Here is a 23,866-nt window from a genome sequence, read left to right as displayed (position 1 = left end):
GGTGAGCATCTGGGCATCCCTTCCCGATTCCATGTCCATCTTCTCGTGGTTCTGTGCCTGGGTACCGCAGAGCTCAGATACGGTTCACCTGCCACATGTGTTCACCTCCTCTGTTGGGGAAAGCCCAGGATCAGAGAGTTCTGAGGTGGCAGGTCTGGAACCCGCCTTACTACAATAGCTCAAAACCTTGCTGGGGTGAGGGCTTCCCTGGTGGCGCAGTGGTTGAGAGTCTGCCTGCCGATGCAGGGGACACGGGTTCGTTCCCCAGTCTGGGAAGATCCCACATGCCGTGGAGCGGCTGGGCCCCTGAGCCATGGCTGCTGAGCCTGCGCGTCCGGGGCCTGTGCTCCGCAACGGAAGAGGCCACAACAGTGAGAGGCCCGTGTACCGCAAAAAAAAAAAAAAAAATTGCTGGGGTGAATATAGCCAATATTTTATAAAACTATAAATGGAGCATAACCTTTAAAAATTGTGAATCACTATATTGTATACCTGGAAATTATATAATATTTTACAGCAACTATACTTCAATTAAGAAAAAGAAAAAAGAGGTGAAAACAAGATTGCTGGGGGGACTTCCCTGGTGGCACAGTGGTTAAAAATCTGCCTGCCAATGCAGGAGACACGGATTCGATGCCTGATCCGGGAAGATCCTACATGCCGCAGAACAACGAAGCCCCAGGGCCACAACTACTGAGCCTGAGCTCTAGAGCCACGATCTACAACTATTGAAGCCCACATGCTAGAGCCCGTGCTTTGCAACAAGAGAAGCCACGGCAATGAGAAGCCCATGCACCGCAATGAAGAGTAGCCCCTGTTCGCCACAACTAGAGAAAGCCCGGGTGCAGCAACAAAGACCCAATGCAGCATTAAAAAAACAAAAAGAAGATTGCTGGGAAGTGGAGATTGCACCTTTTGTCATGGTGACACAGACACACCTTGGCTCTCCTGTGTGGCAACCACACGAGCTCTGTGGAGGAAAGGAGTTGAAAGCAGCTGTGTACTTGAGTAGCTCTGAGCCCCCAGAGAGATGAAGACACGGACCATCCTGTAATTCTTGGCCTGCATCCTACTATAAAGCTAAGTAAAAATAGTTTAGATTAAAGTAATCTTTAATCTGATTTCCAACTCATATTCCCAGCTGTGATGGTTACGTACCCTATTTTATTGCTTCTTAGATGCACATCCCTCTCCCATTTTTACAACCTCTGTAAGTGGGAGGCATCTTATAATTAGCTGATGGTGTTATGTCTTAGCATTATGCCCTAATTTCATCGATGGCTCCTTTTTCTTTCTCAGTGGTATACAAAATAATAGTGCCAATACAACTGAGGCATTTTAGATTGATGAAATAGGGTATGCAGGCAGGTGGGTGTGGGTGAGGAGTCAGGTTTCAGTATTAAATAGGCGATCTTATTCCACCAAAGATGGTGTGACGCTATTTAACACCAAAATACTGTGTTAACAGCCTATACATGTTGCTGTCTGCCCATCTGGTTTATTACTGCTTACTGCCACGGTGTTGGTGTTTTCTCAACCTGTGTTGTCCAAGATGGTAGCCACTAGCCACATGTGGTCATTTAATTTTTAAACTAAAATTACCTACATTGAATATGCATTACAATTCCATTCCTCGGTCACACTCGCCACATTTCTGATGCTCTATAACCGTGTGTGGCTGGTGGCTGCCATATTGGACAGCACAGATAAATAGATTTCCATCATTGAAGAAAGTTCTGTTGGATAGGACTGCTTGAGTCTATACCCTTGCTCCTAGTGTGGTTCAGGGGACAGCAGTATCAGAATTATCTGTGGCTTATTAGAAGTCAGAGTCTTGGACCCCACCCCAGACCAACTAAACCGGAATCTGCATTTTAACGAGACCCCCAGGGGACTCAATGCTTATTAGAGATTGAGAAGCACCACTCCATGGTATACATCCACCAGGTTTAATGACGCAGTCCCCCAGTGATGGGCACCTAGTTTCCTTCTACTACCCAAGCAATACTGCAATGACCATTTGGGGTCAGGCCCCTTATATAACTATAGAAGACTTCTCTGGAATATCACAAGAGCAGGAGCACTGGGCCAAAAGCCTTACTTTTAATCAATTTCACTAAGTATTGGCAAGGTTTTGCCTGGATAAGAAGGATTCATATCTCCCCACACCCTCAAAAACGCCTGTAGTTCATTCATTCATTCAGCAAATATTTACTGAATCCTATTATGTGCCAGTTACTGCTCTAGGAACAAAGCAGCTAATATTGTTGCCCTCGAGGAACTCACTTCTGGAGGTGAGGCAAACAAGGGACAAATAAATGAGTAAAACATGAAATATTGGGAATTCCCTGGCAGTCCAGTGGTTAGGACCCAGCACTTTCACTGCCATGGCCCAGGTTCGATCCCTGGTCAGGGAACTAAGATCCTGCAAGCCTCATGGCGCTGCCAAAAAAAAAAACAACATTAAATATTACAGATGGGAGAAAGTGCTTTGGAGAAAAATAAAGCAGAGTAAGGGGATAGAGAATGTCAGAGGAAGGTTATAATTTTAAGTGGGTTATGCAGTGGGTGGTTAACTCAGCAGGGCTATGTTGTCCAAACCCTGCACATTACAAAAAAAAGTTAGGCCCTTGCCTAGCATCTGGGAGATAACCTCTAAACCTTTGTAATATTCTGCCTCATAACAGTGTCTTTCTTTACCTGGGGGCCTTGGGCCATGCCAGATAGTCTATCCTAATAGGATCATTTGTGATGGAGGTCTTGGGGCATATTTGACCTGAGGAGGAGCTGGAGACTAAGGTCAGCCATGCAGGCAGACAGCCATGTGCCTATGTGACTGACCCCCAATAAAAAACATAGACAGCAAGGCTCAGGTGGACTTTCCTGGTGGGCAATCCTCTGTACGTGTTGTCACACGTTGTTGCTGGGCAAAGTAAGTGCTGTCTATACGACTTCTCTGGGAGAGGACAACTGGAAGCTCGTGCCTGGTCTCTCCTGGACTTGGCCCCCTGTGTCTTTTTACTTTGCTGTAATAAACCAAAATCATGAGTGCAGGAGCTTTTCCGAGTTCTGTGAGCCCTTCTAGTGATTCCCTGAACCCATCTCAGGGATCTCCAACTACAATGGTCAAGGAAGTCTTCATGGAGAGGTTGATAAGAATGGAAGAAACCAGGCAGACATCTGGTTTGGAAGAGGGGTCCAGGAGTGGGAATTAAAGTACTAAAGTTCTGAGATGGGATTGTGCCTGGCATGAGAGGGGCAGGAGAAGAGGAAACGGTAGGTGACATCAGAGGACTACTGGGGCCAGATGGTCTAGAGCCTTGTTGGCCACCATAAGGAAACCTGACTTTCACTCTGAGTGAGGTGGGAGGCACTGCGGGCTTTCCAGAAGAGGCGTGGCCTGCCCTGACTTACATTTTATAATAAAAGGTCACTCTGGCTGCTGTGTGTAAACAGTGTAGGCAGACAAGGACAGAAACAGGGAGACCAGATAAGAAACTTGCAATAATCCAGATGAGAGATGATGGTGGCTGGGAGGGACCAGGGTGGCGAGGATGGAAGATGTTGAGAAACGGTCCGATTCTGGATCTCTTTTGAAGGTAGCGCTGGCAGGGTTTGGTAACAGAATGGATGTGTGGTGTGTGAGAAAAGGAATTCAAGGGCGAGACTGAGGCTTTGGCTGAGGAATGAAAGGACGAAGAAACTATTTACTGAGAAGATCAAGCCCATCTGGAACACGAGAGAGGTGAAGGACAAGAGTTTGGTTTTGAACGTGAATCTATTGAGTAGGCAGTTGGATGTCAAGTCGAGAGTTTAAGAGCGAGGTCTGGCTGGAGACATAAAATTTGGGGGTCATCAGCATGTAGATGGTATTTAAAGCCACAGGAGCAGGTGAGATCACCGGGGGAGTGAGCATAGACAGAGCAAAGAAGAGGGCCAAATGCTCCAGCATGTAGAGATCAGGGACGTGAGTAGGAAACAACACCAGTCACGAACGAGAAGCAGTCAGTGAGTTATGAGGACGACCAGGAGGAAGGGAGTGTCTCAGAAGCTGAGGACAAGTGAACCGCTTGTTAAATGCTGCTGATAACTAAGATGAATCCCAAAGAGCTGGCCACTGAGTTCAGCAACATGGACCTTATTGGTGCCCTTAAAAGAGGCACAGTTGGTGGAGCAGTGGGCGTGGAAGCCTGCATGGAGTGGGCTCAAGAGAACAGGAGGAGAGGAACGCCAGACAGGACGTGTAGCCCACAGTTTGGAGTATTGCAGTCCAAGGGGGCAAAATGTGGGTCAGGGGCTGACGGAGAGCACAAAGGTTGAGAGAAGGTTTTTAAAAAATTCTTTTCACGGAACATGGGAGAAATGGTAGCATGTTTGTATGTTAATGGAGAAGGAAAAAATGGATGATGCAGGCAAGGCGGCAGAGGACCGCTGGCCGGAACAGTGTCCTCGAGGAGGTGAGAGGGCAGGGGGTACCTCGCACGAGTGGAGGTGTCTTTCTTAGACGGAGGTGAAGATTGTTCATCTATAGAAATGGGAGAGGAGGCGGAGCCCGTGGGCACAGATGCAGGTGGGTGGCAAGACTGATCTTTCTTTCTAGGGTTCGTTATTCTGATGGGTGAAAAGTGGTATTTCGTTGATGTGTGAGAAAGATGATGACTGGGACCAGCATCCTTCATAACATGGATCCAGCTCTAAAGAAGAAGTCACGTGTCTCAATTTCTTGTGCATCTTTCTCTCCAAAAGACCATGTCTGACTTCTCCCCAGGCGTCTCTCTTTCTACCTCTTACATCGTCTTGCCTTTGTCTCTCCCCGCATTTCCTCTGCTCTCTCCCATCCACCTTGTTTTTCTGTTTCTGTTATTTATCCCTTTGGGTCTTTCTCAGTCTCCCCATCCCTTCACATTTGCATCAGGGCCTCTGCTCTGGGCATGGGTGTAGGGCTAACTTTCTCATCCCAGCCAGCACTTCCAACCAGAACTTCCAGTTCCTACTTGACAAAGTACCTCATTTTGAAGCCAAGCTATAGGGTGGGGCCCCCGGGAACCTCAGACTGCCTCCATCTCCAGCTTTACTTATTTAACAAGCATGTTTGTGGCCTTTGGCTCGTGTCAAACTCTCCTCTAAGCATCTTCAAATATTAGCTCATTTAACCCTGCTCTATGAGGCGGGTGCTATCGATAGTGCCATTTTACGGGGGCACAGAGTGGCCATGTCACTTGAACTCAGTTCTGAACCACTAGGAACACTGTCTCTTTTTCTAGTCCTTTTTCTTTCTTTCTCTAGCCCTTCTCTCTGAGGGGGACAGACCCTGATCTATGAGACAGTACCCCTGGATTTGGTCTAACTGGCATGTGACTTTCAGCTGCTCACTGAACTCCTTGGGCTCCAGTTGCCTTATTGATCAAGTGGGGAGGTAGAATACCCCCAATTCTTGGTGGGTCCATGACCTCACTTCAACAAGAGTCGGCCAGTCATAAACCCTAATATCAGTGTTGACCTGGCACTCACCCCTCAGCAAATACCAAAGACAGCCACCCCACTCCAAGTTCCAGCCGTTGCCAAGGGGGAAAGGCTTTTTCTGGAAGTGTGGACCTGGGCCACAAGAGAGCACAGGTACCCCGACTTCCCACACACACCTGTCACCTCACTTAACCCACATCCTCCCTCCTGCCACTCAGCCTGAACACAACTCAACTCAAAAAGAGTGAACTCGGTCCCTACTCTGGGTCCAGTCCTGGGAAGTGGGGTAATTCCAAGGTGGGGAAGGACAGTAGCCTTTCTGTCACCTTGAGAGGCACTCACATCTATGACCCAGCCCACTCCTACCAAAACCCTAGCCTGACACAGATACTCGACCTCACATCTAGTGTTCATTCTCAATGTCAACGCACACCACCAACTCAACTGTATTTCAACACCTCCCCATCCAAATACTCAATCTTGGCCTCATCTCCAGCCCCAACCCAACTGGACTCTGTCAACAACATTATCTCCAGATCCCTCCCATCTACAACTTAATTCTATCCCCCAAACTAACTCCAACCCCATCCTCACCCTAGGTCCATTCTCTTCCCCAAACTCACCTGCATTCCCAGTGCAGTCATCAGAGCCCCTCCCCACCCCCCACCAACCACCATCTTAAACCCGACCACAAACTTTTCTTCCTAGTGTAGGGAAAAACTGTGAAAGACTTTAAGATGCACCCAACAGAGGTCATCAATGGAAAACGAGGTGGGTTATCTGATTCTATGGGGTCTCAGCTTCTTTTACTGTCTTTGAGCTACTTTACAACTCTGTAAATGATAAATAGTGGATAGTAGTGCATATAATTCTTGTCCATAACCGTGCAAATGAGTTGTGTCAGGTGGAAGTACAATTCTCTCCCCTCCATATAGAATAAGCCAGTTTTGCATCTATTTGTTAATTCATGTTAGCGCTTCTTATCGCCTATACATGTGTGGTTCTTTGTAACATCTTGCTAGCCCCATCGCTTATTAACAAATCCAAATAACATCTTTGACATACGTTCATTTTATAGATGCAGGGGAGTCACGGTTAGATACTTTAAAAGACAAATTATGGGCTTCCCTGGTGGCGCAGTGGTTGAGAGTCCACCTGCCGATGCAGGGGACACGGGTTCGTGCCCCGGTCCGGGAAGATCCCACATGCCGCAGAGCGGCTGGGCCCGTGAGCCATAGCAGCTGAGCCTGCGCGTCCGGAGCCTGTGCTCCGCAACGGGAGAGGCCACAACAGTGAGAGGCCCGCGTACCGGAAAAAAAAAAAATTATCTTTTAACGCTAGATTTGACCCTTATATCCAAACTTTAACTCCCCGATATGGACCACACCAGTTTTGAGATGAATCCTCACTCCATCCATCTCAACCCCTTCTCCTTATCACGACACCATGGCTGTCTCTCTTTCCAAATATCATCTGGTCCCCATCTCTGGCTTTCTTTCAAATTCTGACCCCACCTCTGTCCTCTCTAATCCCTAGTCCTACCCCCTCCACCCCCTAGGATTAGCTCATGTCCCCACCCAGTCACAGTTCCAGGAGACGCCTACTCATTCCTAAAACACTCTTCCTCCTTCTTCTTCCTCATCCTCTTGTCCCCAGAGCTTCCTGACTCCTACTTCTCCCTCCCCACCTAGGTCCCCATGGACTGCCTCACCCCATCTGGCCCTGCTCTTAAAAGGCCATTTATCCAAAATATTGCTTTCCCAGGTCCAACCCCTGCCCACAGCCAAGTCTAAGTTGACTTTCTATCCACCTATCTGAAGATTCCTTTCTTGTGCCTGACTGGGGGAGGAGGGAAGGGTAGAATAAATTTGGGCATCCCTGTGTTTTCCAGAAGAAATAGGGCTGGAGATGGAGTTGGAGCTGGAGATGAGGCTGAGAACTGGAACTTAGATGTGTTGAGTTTGCTGTAGAGAGATAAACTTGAGATAAGGCTGTTGATGGGAATGGGTCTGAGGGATAGGCTGAAGGTAAGGGGAACCATTAAAATTAGCTGGGAGGTGGGAATAGAGTGGAAAATGGCCAACCAGGAGCCGATGTATATTAAGAATATGTATAGGGTTGGAGGGGGGATGAGAGAGTGGCATAAAAAATGGGTTGATGTTAGGGAGGGCCCTAGGGATTTGGGGTGGGCCTGGAGAAGGGATTGGGCTTCTCCCTTCCCTCCAGGTGGGTCTTGCTGCCTGCAAGTTCACAGTGGGTTCAACTTGAGCTTGGGTGGAGCCAGAGCTGAGTCCTAGCTTGTCCTGGTGGCTCTGCCCCAGACGATGGGCCAAGCCCAGGCGGGGGTGGTGGTGGGGTGCATGGCGACAGCCAGCTGAGCCATTGGGGGTGGAGAGGGGACGGCCAGCACCAGGGAAATGCTGAAGGCGCAAGGGGGAGGGAGTTCAGGGGTTAAAAGCCATGGGTCGAGGCTGAAGTTTGAGGCAGCTGGCCGTGGGAGCTCTTCCCCGGGGCTCTTACCCAGGAAGGGTGAGCCTAAGGTAGGGGCAGGAGCATTGGGAGGGGGGAGTGTAGGGGAAAGAGGGAGGCTGCGGAGTCAAGGAGATGGAGCCGGAAGCTGGAGGCTCAGGTATAGAGACAGAATCTGCGGAGATGTTGAGGGGGAAGCAGCTGAAAGATAAGATGCTCAGCTTTAGACCAGGCGCCTGGGGCCCACCCTGAGAGGGAAGAAAGGACACGGGGAGGGTAGAGAGGGGCGGGAGGGTGCGCCAGGGGCCTAGCTCGCTGGAGGGCAGGGATGGAGGGACTAGCCCCCTCGTGTGAACGGCTGCAAGCCAGAGCCCCGGCGGGGGGAGGTGTGCAAGCTGCCCCGCCCCCCACGTCCCTGGGACTCGCCCCCCACCCCACCAAGAACGGACCTTGGGGAGGGGCTTGCAGATTCCAGCGTCAAGGTTTTCAGAGTAAAGGAGAGGACATTCAAGATTGGGGAACAGGGTGGGTAGGGAGTGTCCAGAGATGGGAGTTCAGGCCAGCTCTTAACACCCTGTTCAACTTCTCAGGCTCCGCCCGCCCTGCCCCCCACCACAAAGTCACCACGTGGCCCCTGGCCCCCGCAATCGCTTTCCTGACGGTGGCCTTGTCAGAAGGTAAGAATGCGCGGGGGTGGAGGCCGGGTGGCCACTCCAGACCATGGTAGGAGGGGTGGGAGGGGGCGTGGGAACCGTGAGCTCCGCCCCCCGCCCACTAGGGGGCCGGGTCCCACCGGGACACATGAGAGCTTCCTGCTTGTCCCTGCGTGACCTGGTGTCCCAGTTGGGGTCAGTCCACTCTCCCCACCGACCCCAGACCCTCTCCCAGCTCAGATGGGCTCGCCCTATTTTTTTTTTTTTTTTTTTTTTTGCGGTATGCGGTCCTCTCACTGTTGTGGCCTCTCCCATTGCGGAGCACGCGAACCCATGTCCCCTGCATCGGCAGGCAGACTCTCAACCACTGCGCCACCAGGGAAGCCCTGAACCATACACTTTAAATGGTTAAGTGTACAACATGTAAACTTCAACTTAATTTTCTGAAAAAGCTATATGATAATAAATACAGTAGCAAAAGATACACAACAATAAAGATAATTAAAGGATACACAATAACAAAAATAATAGCAAAGGATACACAATAATAAAAGCAACAGCAAAAGATACATAGTAACAGAAATAATAGCAAAAGATATACAATAATAAAGACAACAGCAGAAGGAAATGAAGGTAAAAGGAAATAAAATAAAGAAGGAAAACAAAAGAAGGGCCTTGGGCTTCCCTGGTGGCACAGTGGTTGAGAATCCGCCTGCCACTGCAGGGGACACAAGTTTGATCCCTGGTCCGGGAAGATTCCACATGCTGCGGAGCAACTAAGCCTGTGCGCCACAACTACTGAGCCTGCACGCCTAGAGCCTGTGCTCGGCCACAAGAGAAGCCACCGCAATGAGAAGCCCGCGCACCGCAAGGAAGAGTAGCCCCTGCTCACCGCAACTAGAGAAAGCCCCCGTGCAGCGACGAAGACCCAAGGCAGCCAAAAGTATATAAATTAATTTTAAAAAAATAAGAAGAAAGGCCTTGTGCTAATGATAAGGTGCCACCAACGAATTCAGTTCCCTCCATCTGAGGATTAAGAAGTCTCTCAGTAAATTAATAAACTTAAAAAAAATAGAACCTACTTTAGAGGGCTCTTGGGAGGATCGAGGTAATACGTGAGAGTGCTCCCTGAGAAGAACACCTGGTACTGAGTGAATGCTTACTAAGTGGTGGCTGTCATTAGTATTATTGTTGTTCTTTTTTTTTTTTTTTTTTTTTTGCGGTACGCGGGCCTCTCACTGTTGTGGCCTCTCCGGACGCGCAGGCTCAGTGGCCATGGCTCACGGGCCCAGCCGCTCCGCGGCATGTGGGATCTTCCTGGACCGGGGCACGAACCCATGTCCCCTGCATCGGCAGGCGGACTCTCAACCACTGCGCCACCAGGGAAGCCCTCAGTTAGTCATTCTTTTGCTCATTCACATATTTGGAGAATGATGAACAATACAAGTTCTGGAGCCCGTCTGCCTCAGTTCAAACTCCAGTTCTGCCTCTTACCAGCTGTGTGACTTTGGGCAAGTGGCTCCATCTAGCTGTGTCTCAGTTTCCACACCTATGATGGTATCCATGCCCTGAGACATCACCCCACGTGTTGGGATGCCTGAGTTGTCTTTAGGGAATGGGCTTCATAGTGAGCTTATGATGACGCCCAAGAGTAAAGCATGAGGTACAGGGACTTGAGCGTTCCAGGGGCTCCCTGGATGAGGTGGCAAAGGTGCTCAGAGCTTTTTCTGAAAGCAGGAGGTCTGTTGTGTTTGGGTCCCCAGCTACAAAAAGGGATTGACTTTATCCAGAAGCCACAAGCTGCAAGTCTGTGTGTCAAAAGAGAACCACTGGGCTTCCCTGGTGGCGCAGTGGTTGAGAGTCTGCCTGCCAATGCAGGGGACACGGGTTCGTGCCCCGGTCTGGGAAGATCCCACATGCCGCAGAGCGGCTAGGCCCGTGAGCCATGGCCACTGAGCCTGTGCTCCGGAGCCTGTGCTCCGCAAGGGGAGAGGCCACAACAGTGAGAGGCCCGCCTACCGCAAAAAAAAAAAAAAAAAAAAAAAAAAAGAGAACCACTAAGCAGTCATTCCCCAGCCCCACTCCCTGCCGCCCCAGGCAATCACTAACCTGCTGTCTCCACCAATTTGCCTTTTCTGGGTATTTCATATAAATGGGATCATACAGTTTGTGGGCCTTTGTGACTGGCTTCTTTCATTCCACATAGTGTTTTCAAGGTTCATCCATGTGTAGCACACATCAGTACTTTGTTCCTTTTATAGCTGAATAGTAGTCCACAGCATGGATAGACCACCTTTTATTTGTCCATTCATCATTTGATAAACATCAGTTTAACGGGTATGGGGTCTCCTTTGGGGGTGACAAAAATGTTCTGGAATTAGCTGGTGGTGATGGTAGCATAACATTTTGAGTGCAGTGGAGTTCACGGCATTGTAGACTTTAAACTGGTTCGAAGGCTGGATCTTATGTTATATAAATTTTACTTCAAAAACAAAAACAAAAAGATAAGAGGAGAAAGAGAGAGATTCTGTCCTGAATCTCCTTCACTCTCCCTCTCTCTGTTTCCTGTCCCCTGTCTCTTTCTTTCTCAGTGGAAGTCCCTATGCAAAACAACTTTCATGGAGTTAGATAAATCGACCTCATATATAATAAGACCTGTGCTCTGAAAGCGGGCAACAGAGTTGATCGTGCATTTAAAACCTTCAATTAGAACCAGGCTTCCTTGGATCCCAGTTTGGAAACTCCTCTGTCTCCCCTGGTTTGGAACCTCTTCCCGTTCCTCCTCTTCTGTCTCAGGCTCTCTCTGCCCTTGGTTCCCTTGACTCCCACGTCCACCCTCTTGCCGCTTCCATGAAACACTCAGGGAAGAGTCCCAGGTGTCTACCTGCCTCACCCCCCTGAGGCTTCATTCCTGGAGTTGGGGAAGATCCCAGATCACCTTGAGTCGTTGGCCTCGGGGCTGCGGGCTAGTTTGCAGGACAGGAGAAGGAGAGGGCCTGGGTCTTCCCTCCAGAGCCATACTGGGCCCCCCGCCCCCCATTTAACTGTAAATCTCATTAAGTGTCATTAGCCAAGAAGAGTTTCTACGGGATTAGAGGGTGCCCCGCCCCATGTCTACCTTGTCTCCTTCCCTCAACCCATAAATCGCAGGAGCTGGGACAAAGAGAGTTAAAAGCTGTATCAGCTGCTGGCCTGGGACAGACAGACGGGAGGAAGAAGACAGGTGGTGCAGCATGACAGGTGGCTGAGAGGCCAGGTGAACGGTAGGAGAGGTGACTGGCAGGGTGGCTGGCAGATGAAAAGACGAGCAGGCAGGTGGCCAGACAGATAGCGGAGAGACCGACAGGCCGAGACTGCAACAGTTAGTTACATGGAGGAACCGGCAGGCGGAGAAACAAGGTGAGGAGCGGGCAGGCCATCACCAGTGAGGGGGTAACACTCGGGGGATGGGCACAGAGAGGGATGGGCCTGTGGACCACCCCCTCCTCGTGGAATTGCTGGTGGAAGGGGAGGAGAAAGGGAGGGTCCAGTTGCCATCTCTGAGATGCCTCACCTTTTCCCCAGAATCTGGAAGTGGACCACCATGGTGTCCGGCATGTTTTTTCTCCTGTGTTTTATTGGTGAGCTCCCCAGAAGGCAAGGCACCCTCATGAGGATGCCTGACCCTGAGGAGGGGAGGGAGACTGGCTGACTCTAAGCCTCCGTTCACCTCCATCTCCAGGGGTCCTATGCACCTCTCTCTCCCTGTATCTTACGATCCATCTCCCCTCTGTCTCTCCCTGTCACTATGTCTCTGTCCTTTCTCTCTCTGAATCTCTGTTTCGCTTATCTTTAAGCATCTCTCTTCCTCTTTGTGTCCTTTGGGTGTTTCACTGTGTCTTTGTATATCACTGGGTCTGTGTCTCCCTGCCTGTGACTCTCTCTCTCTCTCTCTCTCTCTCTCTCTCTCTCTCTCTCTCTCTCTCTCAGTTTCTTTCTCTTGCCTCTTTCTTGCTCTTTCTGTATCTCTCTTTCTATCTGATCCACAGTCTCTAGGTTCCTGACTTGTGTCTCTCTGGCCCATGCCATTGTCCTCAGGGCTCAGCCACGAGGACACACAGAAGATTTTTAAAGGCACAGAGTGTATCCCTCACTCTCAGCCTTGGCAGGTGGGGCTGTTTGAAGGTACACAGCTGCGCTGTGGGGGAGTCCTCATTGACCACAGGTGGATTCTCACAGCTGCTCACTGCAGCAGCAGAAGGTAAGCCCCCCACTTGGGTCCCTGCCTACTCAGGGTGGGAAGGGAGGGTGATGGGGAGGGTAGCACTGGGCGGGAGGGGGCTCACAGGAGTAAGGAGATGGTCCTGCAACAAGAGGGTCTGAGGTTAGACAAGAAGTAGGACTTCTTCACAATGGGCCTGGGGTGGACTTGGGTGGGGGTCGGTGGGGTGGAGGGCAGGGGAGGGTTCTGGAATCTGCCCCCCCAATGTTCCCTCATGTCCCTCTTCCTTCCCATATGGTGTCACCAGTCCAGCATCCCCTGACCCAGTCTGAGCTGTGGACCCATGTCTGACCCAAACTCTTTGTGCAACTTCAAAGGTTACATCTGGTACCTCTGTGGGCCTCAGTGGCCCCATCTGTAAAATGAGGGGATTGGGCTTTGTAGGTCTGATGCTCTGGATTTTTTTTTTTTTTCCGAAAGAGAAGTTTCAGACATGGAGAGACAGAGATATTTGGGGACAGAGAGGGACACCAGCAGGACAGGGTCCACTCATTATTCCCCCATTCATTTAGTTGACAGTGTTGATGGCCCAGGCCACCTTCTGGGTGGTGGGAACAGGGCAGTGAATAGGACTAATGGATGTCCCTGCCCCCATGGGCATCACCAGCTAAGAGAATCAGAAAGTGACACAGACGCAGTAGCATGGAGAGGAGAAATAGGACCAACACTAGAAATGGAAAGATGGTAATGGAAATAGAGACCAAGAGATGGGAAGAGACAAAGAGAACGAGAGCAAGGGACTGAACAGCCATCCAGGTGCAGAGCAGCAGAGAGAGGCGGGCGGGTCTGGGAGCCCCAGGCCAGCCCACCCTGCCCCTGCTGAGCCTCTGTGACCCCCAGCAGGTACTGGTTGAGCCTGGGGGAACACAGCCTCAGCCAGATGGACTGGACCGAACAGATCCGGCACAGTGGTCTCTCCGTGACCCACCCTGGCTACCAGGCAGCCCTGCAGAACCATGACAATGGCCTCCGGCTTCTGCAACTGGGCATTCCTGTCCTCTTGACCCGCAGCATCCAGCCCCTGCCCCTGCCTGCGACCTGTGCAGTGGCTGGCACCAAGTGCCACATCTCGGGCTGGGGCACCACCAACCACCCAGGGAGTAAGGGGGTCCCGGGGTCAGGGGTCAGGATTGGCAAAAGTTTGTGGTATAGGGTGAGAGGTCAGGAGTCATGCCACCTCAGAGGAAGGATGGGTAAAGTGTCACACATCAGGATTCATGCTTTGGGGTCTGAGATCATGGTGCGTCGGGGTCTTGGGAGTTAAAGAGGTTAAGTGGCTGTGTATGGAGTTAGGAGTCATGGGTCAGGGATGTGGTTAGAGGTCAGAGTGATGTTATCGGACTGGATGGAGCAAAAGACATATGTAAACAGGATCTTGGGGTCATGGGTCAGGTACTCTGATGTTAGTCATTGTAATCTTTTTTTTTTTTTTGTGGTACGCGGGCCTCTCACTGTTGTGGCTTCTCCCGTTGTGGAGCACAGGCTCCAGACACGCAGGCTCAGCAGCCGTGGCTCACGGACCCAGCCACTCCGCGGCATGTGGGATCTTCCCAGACCGGGGCACGAACCCGCGTCCCCTGCATCGGCAGGCGGACTCTCAACCACTGAACCACCAGGGAAGCCCTGATGTTAGTCATTGTAGAGTTGAGGTCATGGGATCCAGATGCTGGCCACAATCCGAGGATGGAAATTGGCATTCGATCAAGGATCACTGGTCTGGTACTGGAAGCCACAGGGCTTGGTGTGTGGAGCTAGAGGTTAGGGGTCATGGAGTCTGGAGTCAAATAAACTAGGATCAGAGGTCACTTTGGAGGATTCAGAGCTGAGGTTGGAGGTTAAGGTGAAGACAAGGAACATGGGGCCAAGAGACAGAGAGAAGACATGAGGCCAAGTTGGGATCAAAGGGCAATAAGATTGAAGGTCAAAGGTCACAGTAGCTGGGATTGAAGGAGAAAGTCGGGTCTGGATTCATTGTGTCTGAGTCGTAGGCTAAAGGTCAGGGAGACTGGGCCAATGAATTGAAATCAAGAGCTACTGTGTCCTGTTTTACCCCTAGGTTCTTCATGACATTTTTTTTTCTTAAATTCCATATATATGTGTTAGCATACGGTATTTGTCTTTCTCTTTCTGACTTACTTCACTCTGTATGACAGACTCTAGGTCTATCCACCTCGTTACAAATAGCTCAGTTTCGTTTCTTTTTATGGCTGAGTAATATTCCATTGTATATATGTGCCACATCTTCTTTATCCAGGAATAAAGACACAGACCTACTTGAGAATGGACTTGAGGATATGGGGAGGGGGAAGGGTAAGCTGTGACAAAGCGCGGAGAGGCATGGACATATATACAGTACCAAACGTAAGGTAGATAGATAGTGGGAAGCAGCCGCAGAGCACAGGGAGATCAGCTCGGTGCTTTGTGACCGCCTGGAGGGGTGGGATAGGGAGGGTGGGAGGGAGGGAGACGCAAGAGGGAAGGGATGTGGGAACAGATGTATATGTATGACTGACTCACTTTGTTATAAAGCAGAAACTAAAAAAAAAAAAAAAGAGCTACTGTGTAATCAAGTCATAATCTGAAATTTAGAGCTTGGAGGATTGTAGTGGAGGTCACAGGGAGGGGGTGGGGTATAGACATGTATTGGGTTTCCTTGAGAAGAGGGATGTGGCCTCTTTGGGGAGATGAGGGAAGCTTCGGGGGATCCTGCAGCATCCATCTTCCATCCCCAGACCAGTTGTCAGACCGACTCCAATGCCTTAACCTCTCTATCGTCTCTAATGCCACCTGCCGGGCAGCGTTCCCCGGGAGAATCACGGACAACATGGTGTGTGCTGGCGGCGCCGCTGGGGAGGATGCCTGCCAGGTGAGCGACTGCAGGCAACATCCAGGACAGAAAGTAGGGGAAGGAGAACTGGGGAGGTGGGAAGGAGGAGAAGGCAAGTCAGGGAAAGGAGATGGGGAGAGAGATGAGGTCAGGAAGAAGGAGAGGCACAGAATGCGGGAGGAGAGCCAGGGAGTGGAGAACGGGGCGGGGCGGGGGGGCAGAAACAGAGAAGGAAAGATGGGCGGGGCACAAAGGGAGGGAGAGGGAGAGACAAAGACAGACGACGGGGGAGGGAAAGAGGCAGCGGGCATTTGGAGCTCAGGCAGGTAACCGGCTGTCTCTCCAGTTCTGAGTTTCCCCATACCATCCAGCTGGTGCTGGCCCAAGTAAGAGTGAGACATTCCAGGATGGAGGAGGAAAGGGGGCTGGAGGACTCTCTCACCATGTAATTCTGCTACCTTATCCTCTTGGTCCTTCACAGAGGAGGCTGCCCCTCCCTACTGGCCAGGGCCCCAGCCACTGTCTTGGAGAGATCTCTTAAGGAGTCCCGCCCTCCTTCTCTAGGATTGGTCACTGGTACAGGTGCTCTCTTCCCTCATTGGTCAGGGCCCCAGCCATTTTCCTTGACACGGAGTCCCGTCCTCCTTCGCTGGGATTGGTCATTGGTGCCTGTGCTCTCTTTCCCCATTGGTCAGGGCCCACCCATTGTCCTTGAGGGAACCCTCTACCCAGCATAGAGTCCCGCCCGCCTTCCCTGGGCTTGGCCCCTAGGGACAGTGTGTTCTTCTCTGTTAGTCATTGCTGTTGTCCTCTGGGAACTTGTGTGTTCTTTTTTCTCTGCTGACGAGGCTTGGAGCCACGGTCCTCAAGGCCCAGGAATGGGTGAGGGGGCAGGAGGCTGTGGAGAGGAAAACTGGAAAAGGATTTCTCCCATATTCAGACCATGCTCCTTCTCCTCTGCCTTCCAGGGTGACTCTGGGGGTCCCCTAGTATGCGGAGGAGTCCTTCAGGGTCTGGTGTCCTGGGGATCCGTGGAGCCTTGTGGGCAAGAAGGCATCCCAGGGGTCTACACCAATATTTGCAAATACGTGGACTGGATCCGGATGGTCATGAGGAACAGCTGACCTGCTCCCTCCACCTTCATGCCTCAGCTTGGGGGCCACTTTGACCCTCAGAGCGCCAATACCTCCTCTATCTTCACCCCCAGCTCCCACTCTTGGACTGGGGATCTTCTTCCTGGAACTCCAACTCCAGCCAGCCCTTCTAAGACCCATGGTTGGGGGAGGAGGGAGTATGCAACTATCTGGAATAAATATAACTGGAGGAGGGGCTGTGTCTGTCTGTTTGATCCCCCTGCTGGTTGAGATTGGAGGGAGAGTTACCCATCAGTTACCCTACCCACAGGTGTAGAAATAGAGATCAGAGAGTGTGAGGGTTTTCCCTCAGGGGCCACACAGGAATGGACTAGAGAAAGTTACTTATAACAGTAAAAAATTAAGGCCGTTTTTCTCCATCTGCCGCAACAGGAACACTGCCTAGAGCTTATAAGCTGAAATGGGGGAGGGGTGTGTGTGGACAGGATTGTTGGCTCCAAAATACCAAATGAAAACTGCAAAATCAAAATCCACTACCATTTAATTAAGTGTCTATAAAACGTAACATTCTTCCAACTAGCCAACTGCAACTTGGCTCAGCTGGAGTTGAGCACGTATTATATTTAATGTGGGTGCGGGTTTGTTTTAATACATCTGCAATGATGGAGGGTGGGGTGCAGCCTTGGAAGGCAAGAGGACCCAGCCTAGGTCTTAAAATAGTTCTGCCCACCTCTCAGGTTCTGTCTTCACAGCTTCTCCAGGAACTGGAAAGAGAATGTCTTCTCCGCAATGAATGGAAGGGAACTTTGAGGTGGGAGAGGGTGAGGGGTGACTATGGCAGCTGTGGGAGCATTTGCTGACTGCCTATTGTACTTGGCTCTCCTGGAGTCCTCATCCCAACCCCCTGAGGCAGGGCTGTCACCCCCATCTCACAGATGAAGAAACTGAGCCTCGCCGGGGTGGAGTCTCTCGTCCCACATCACTGTGGTAGGAAGAGGCAGTGCCAGGGTTTGGGGCCAGGGCTGGCTGCTGTCAGAACCCAGGCCTACCCCGGAGTCTTTTTTTTTTTTGCGGTACGCGGGCCTCTCACTGTTGTGGCCTCTCCCGTTGCGGAGCACAGGCTCCAGATACGCAGGCTCAGCGGCCATGGCTCACGGGCTTAGTTGCTCCGCGCATGTGGGATCTTCCTGGACTGGGGCACGAACCCGTGTGCCCTGCATCGGCAGGCGGACTCTCAACGACTGCGCCACCAGGGAAGCCCCTACCCCATAGTCTTGCTTCACATCTCGTTAGGGGAGAGAGGAGGGTAAGACAGAGGGAGAACTAACTGATAACAAACAAGCTGGGAGAAGTAGGGATCGTCACTTGAGTTTTGCAGACGAGGAAATTGAGTTGGCTCAGATTTGGGAAGTCATCGGACCTACGTCACAGAGCAAGTAAGTGCCACAGTGGGATTCTGAGGACCCTGGGGTTCCTGGCAGCCTAAGAGGCTGGCAGAAGGGAGTGGAGGGAAGGGTCGGCAGAGAAGTGAAGCCCCAGAGGAACTCTGGGGGTTGTGGTACCTGCCCAGGGCTGACTTCCCTTTCCTGGGCCTTGAATCCCACAGGCCCCAACCTGCCTTCCCCACCCTCCTGCCTGCCCCTTCGGCGGGCAGCAGCCCCACCTGTGTGACGTCGCAGTTCCGCAACCCTGCTCCTTGGAATGATGAAGGGAGGGGCCCAGAAGGAGCCAGGGTCCCACCTGGGCTCGGGCTGTGGGGACGGAGGGGCTGGGACAAGAGACACAGAGAGACTGGGAGATGAGGAGGATGGAGAGGGATTTAGACACAGAAGTGGAGGGAGGGAGAGAAAGAGACAGGGATGGAGGCAGGCAGAGACAGACACAAAGAAAGATATAAAGAATTAGAGGAGATGTGCAGAGAGACACTGGGAGAGAAGAACAGAGTTAGACAAAGAGAAAAAGGCCCAGAGATACATAGGAACAGAAAGAAAAATGACACACACACACATACACACAAGGAATTATAGAAATGTGGGAGAGGTAAAGAGAGACAGGGAAGGATGCAGACAGACGGACGGACACAGAGGTGGGGGGAAACAGAGAAGCAGAGAGAAGAGGGGCTTGGGGAGGTGACAGTGACAGGTGGGCAGCACCTCCAAGGCCCAGGGCTGACCTGGGGAGGGCTCCCACACACCCCGCCCCCAGGGCAATAAGGCAGGGTTGGGAAGCCCAGTCATCCTGGGCCTGCTGGGGAGGGGGTGTGTGTGGTGAGGGGGCACCCCTGCCTGCTCGCCTTCCTGGTGCCTCCCGCTCCGAAACCCAGCCTGCTGCATCTGCAACCACTGCCAGGCCCCCAGAGCTCCAGCCCCAGAGCCCGTGAGTCCAGAAGGGAAGGGAGGGCTCCCCTCCAGGCACCTGCCCTGCTGAGTGTGCCAGGCCTCTGCCCCGGCATCATTTCTCCTTCTGCTCTGTACTTCTTGGGGTGGGGGGATTGTGTCTCTCTGCCTTGATCTGCATCTCCAGCAGCTGTCCCCCAACCTCAGTGTCCTCCACCCCCACCTTCGGTCACTGAGTCCAACCCTCCAGCCCCACGCCCGCTGGCCAGGGCAGCTAAGGGCACTGGCCCTTCAAGTGACCAGCCCTGCCCTGCTCTGACTCACTGTTCTTCAGAGGGGCAGGGGTTCAGCAGGGTGGGGACCAGAATGATGTCCCAGGCTGAGCCCCCTACTGTCCCCCAGGTAGCCTTCAAAGGGCTCATATCACCCTGGCGTGGTTACTGAATGGAGCCTGGTTCCTTTATCCTCCCACCCCAAGTTGCTGGGCCCCAGGTCTCAGGTGGGCAAGAAGGAAAACATTCTCCAAACCGCACCTACGAGGTCCCGTGGCTGACTTAAACAGAGCCAGCCTGTCGCTTGCCCTGGGCAATGCCTTCCCAGCAGCTTGGGCATGAGAGGTTCTAACTGGGATTAGGCCCCTGCAAGGCCACCCTCCATACCAAAGATTTATTTTAAAAGTTTGGAGGTTGCGATGCTGTGTGAACCAAGGGATTCCTCACACCTGGCTGTTTCTCCCTGGGGGGAGCCAGAGCAGGCATGGGGGAGAGAGAGGGCGTGAACCAGCCCTAAATCTCCCCAGGGAGTGATTTGGCCCCTTGTCCCTCCTTGCTCCCAGAAGAACCTGGGGCCTGCCCTCCCCCCTTCCAGGCCATGGTGATTCTGCAATTAATCACGTTTGCTCTGGTGACAGGTACGGTGGAAGACGGGGATGGCCAGGGATCTCCCTCTCAAATCTCTAGGATTCCCAACCCTCTATGTCTAGACAATGACGGGGCTGATATTAAAAATATAGAACAACCATAGGGCATCTGAATGGATATGTGAGCCTTAACAAGGTCCTGGATGCCCCTTGCCTTCTAAAGGTGTAATCTCTTTAGAGTTAGAATGGGGAGAGGTCAAAGAGGGTCCCAGAGGAGAGGCTGGGGCAGCTGGGGTGGTGTGGGAGGCATTCAGAGAGCTCAGAAAAGTGGCTACTGACTAACGGGTGTGGAAGGGTTTCAATCATTTAATCCCCAGCCTGTCCATTCAGTGCATCCCCATAGGACACCAGGCTATGGTCCTCCTCCCCCATTTCTGGGAGCCGTCTCATGCCCGAGCCCCCTCTTTTGCCCTCACCCTCCCTAGGGCATGTAGGGGGAGAGACCAGGATCAACAAAGGATATGAGTTCTCTCCTCGTTCCCAGCCACCCTGGCAGGCAGATTTGTTCCAGAAGACAAGGCTGCTCTGTGGGGCAACCCTCATCGCCCTCAAATGGCTACTGACAGCAGCCCACTGCCACAAGCCATGAGTGCAGGGGCAGGGGCGGGGCTGGGAGGGGGCTGGAGATGGAGAGGTGGATAGAGAAGGGCTTGGGGATGGGGAGAATGTGTATGGGGTGGGGAAAGTGGGGTCAGAGATGGGCACTGATGATGGGGATTGGGTTGGGATTGAAGATGGAAGGATGAATGATGTTGGAACTGGCATGGTGTTGGGAATGGGGTTGGATTGGGCTGGGGATAAGGTTTTGGTGGGAGATGGGGATGAGTTTGGAAGTGGAGCTATGTTTCTTCATTCTCTTCATCTCGCCCCTTCCCCCCCCGCCATGTCACTCTCCATTTCCTGTCTCTCCTTCCCCTTCCATCTCTGACCACCACCTCTCTCACTTCAACTGATATGTAGCTCATCTGGGAGAACACAACCTCCAGTGACGGGATGGCTGTGAGCGCACCGGAGCAGCCACTGAGTCCTTCCTCCACCCAGACTTCAACAGTAGGCTGCCCAACAAAGCTCACTGCAATGACATCATGCTGCTGAATATGGTGGCCCCAGCCTTCATTATCTGGGCTGTGCGACCCACAGTGTGTCATCACACTGTGTCACTGCTGGCACCCGCTGCCTCATTTCCGACTGGGGCACCACGTCCATCCCCCAGTGTAGGGGCTCCGGAGAGGAGTATGATGGGGGGTGGGGTGGGGGAAGGTGTTTATGATTGTGGAAGGAAATAGGGAACCAGAGGAACCTTCAAAGATGAGATTCATAGTGATACAAGAGGGCGCTACCTGGAGGTATCAATAGTGGGATAAGTTGAAAGGAAGAGTGGAAAAGTAAGGGCTGGGGAGGGCAGAGACCAAAGTTTGGGCCTTGGATTCAGGCAGACATGATGTGCAATTTCAGATCCACAACCTGCTCGTTGTAGGTCCTTAGGCAAGTGGCTTCACCTCTCTGAACCTTGGTTTTCTTCTCTATAAAATGAGAATAATCACATCCACCTACTAGAGCTGGATTAGACATAATGTTTATAGAGCAACTGGCATAAAGAATTTTACTTGATAGCGTTACTGTTGCTATGGTTACAAGCAGAGAGGTGAGTTGACTGCAAGCAAGAAGGACAGGAACTGGATTTAGAGCAAGGTCCCTGGTTCTCTGCTGGGTTCAGAGTAAGCCCTGCAGTGTGGGGAAGGGGAACAAAGGGATCTAATTTTCTGTATCCCCTCACGTCATTTCTACAGTGCACCTTCCCCACACCTGGCGATGTCCCAACATCACCATTGTCGAGCACAAGGAGTGTGAGGTCGCCTACCCTGGGAACATCACAGACACCGTGGGATGTGCCAGCGCTCGAGAAGAGGGCAAGGACTCCTGCCAGGTCAGAGGGCAGGGCCTGGGTCTCCAAACACATTTCCACTCCCATCCCCAACCTCAACTGTGTCTTCACCTACATCCACAATCTCATCCCCAACCTCAACACCACTTCCCCCTGCAACGCCCAAGCCATCTCCACTCCCAGGTCCCATGCCTAACATAAACACAATCCCCAGCTCCATTCCCAGTCCCACCCCTATTTCCAACCCTAACCTTCCCCAAATCAATTTTCGACCCTAGCGCCATCTTTGTTCTCACCCAAAACTCTAACCTCATCCTCAATCCCATTGCCAACCCCATCTTCAACCTCCACCTCACTTCCAACACATTCCCCCCTCCTCCCTAACACCATGTCCAACCCTTTCCCCTCTCCTGAGGCCTCCCCTCCTCTCTGACTGGTTCTCTTCCTCCCCATCTCCAGGGTGATTCTGGGGGCCCACTGGTCTATAATGGGTCTCTTCAAGGCATCATCTCCTGGGGCCAGGATCCATGTGCTGTCAGCAGAAAGCCCAGGGTTTACACAAAGGTCTGCAAATATGTGGACCGGAGCCAGAAGCCTATAGAGAACAATTAGCCAGGACCAGCTCATCACGGCCCGATCCCCTGATCCCTACTTGGTGCTGTGGTACCTGTTCATTCTGTTAATAATGCAGCCTGAGCCAGGACCCCTTTATATACTTTTCTGGGGGCCTTGTTGACTATGAGAGATGCTGTACCTTAATAATCAATTTGGAATTTGGAGTTAGGAGACCTGGGTTCTACTCCTGCCTCATGCTAACTTGTGACTCTGGGAGTGAAAATAGTCGTTTGGTTCACTGTTGTACCTCCAGTCTCAAACACAATTCCTGGCACACACCAAGGTTTCAATAAATATTTACTAAACAAATGAATCTTTTGAATGCTTACTACGTGCCAGACCCTGGTCCAAGGGCTTTTAAATGTATCGACTGACATAATCTTCACAAAACCCTACAAGGTTGGTACTATTATTATTATACCCATTTTGCAGCTGAGGAAACTGAGGCGCAGAGAAACGAAGTCACCCGTTCACGATCACACAGCCAGCAAGTAGAAGAGCAAGGAATCTGAAGCAAGGTGACTTCTTAACTGACAAGCAATACTGCCTTGATTAAGGCTCCTTTCCTTGGGACTTCCGTGGTGGCACAGTGGTTAAGAATCTGCCTGCCAATGCAGGGGGCACGGGTTCGAGCCCAGGTTCGAGAAGATCCCACATGCTGTGGAGCAACTAAGCCCGTGTGACACAACTACTGAAGCCCGCATGCCACAACTACTGAAATGGGCGCGCCTAGAGAGAGAAGCCACCGCAACGAGAAGCCCGCACACCACTGCGAAGAGTAGACGCTGCTTGCCGCAACTGGAAAAAGCCCATGCACAGTAATGAAGACCCAACGCAGCCAAAAATAAATAAATAAATTTATTTTTTTTTAAAAAAGACTCCTTTCCTTATCTGTAAAATCGTGCATGCAAAAGTATGATAGCACACAAAGTCAGTCAGCCTGCACATAGCTAAGACCCAATAAAAGGGAGCTATCATTGTTTTCTTTCCAACCTCTGCAATAGGTAATAGGTAGTTCATCAAGACCTGAGCAGGTCAATACAGTAGCCACTAACCACATGTGGCTATTTAACTTAAAACTGCCTAAAATCAGAAATGTAATTCTTCATCTAGAGGGGTGGTATAGGGAGGGTGGGACGGAGACGCAAGAGGGAGTGGATTTGGGGATATATGTATATGTATAGTTGATTCACTTTGTTATACAGTAGAAACTAACACACCACTGTAAAGTAACTAAACTCCAATAACGATGTTAAAAAAATTTTTTTTAATTAAAAAAAATGTAATTCCTCAGTTGCACTCGCCACATATCAAAAGCTCTATAGCCACATGTGGCTGGTGGCT

General features: G+C 51.4%; 1 protein-coding gene and 1 pseudogene across 2 annotated transcripts; both read left to right on the top strand.

Moving 5' to 3' along the window:
* Positions 1-8,067: 8,067 nt before the first annotated feature.
* On the top strand, positions 8,068-16,926 carry LOC307066912 (kallikrein-12-like; the record flags this gene model as incomplete). Its single annotated transcript, XM_079724132.1, has 6 exons — positions 8,068-8,092; positions 8,523-8,609; positions 12,663-12,825; positions 13,690-13,946; positions 15,579-15,712; positions 16,642-16,926. 6 exons carry the CDS (start codon positions 8,068-8,070, stop codon positions 16,795-16,797), a joined length of 822 nt encoding a protein of 273 aa, XP_079580258.1. The 3' UTR covers positions 16,798-16,926.
* Positions 16,927-19,973: 3,047 nt separating this feature from the next.
* On the top strand, positions 19,974-22,519 carry LOC307066028 (kallikrein-11-like; annotated as a pseudogene). The gene is made up of 5 exons: positions 19,974-20,013; positions 20,448-20,611; positions 20,983-21,236; positions 21,813-21,949; positions 22,367-22,519. The product of its transcript is annotated as a kallikrein-11-like (transcript).
* The last annotated feature ends 1,347 nt before the right edge of the window (positions 22,520-23,866 follow it).

The sequence above is a fragment of the Hyperoodon ampullatus genome (assembly GCF_949752795.1).
Source record: "Hyperoodon ampullatus genome assembly, chromosome: 18".
Classification (NCBI taxonomy): Eukaryota; Metazoa; Chordata; class Mammalia; order Artiodactyla; family Ziphiidae; genus Hyperoodon; species Hyperoodon ampullatus.
Note: the sequence above shows the minus strand (reverse complement) of the source record. Positions and strands in the feature narration are given on the sequence as shown.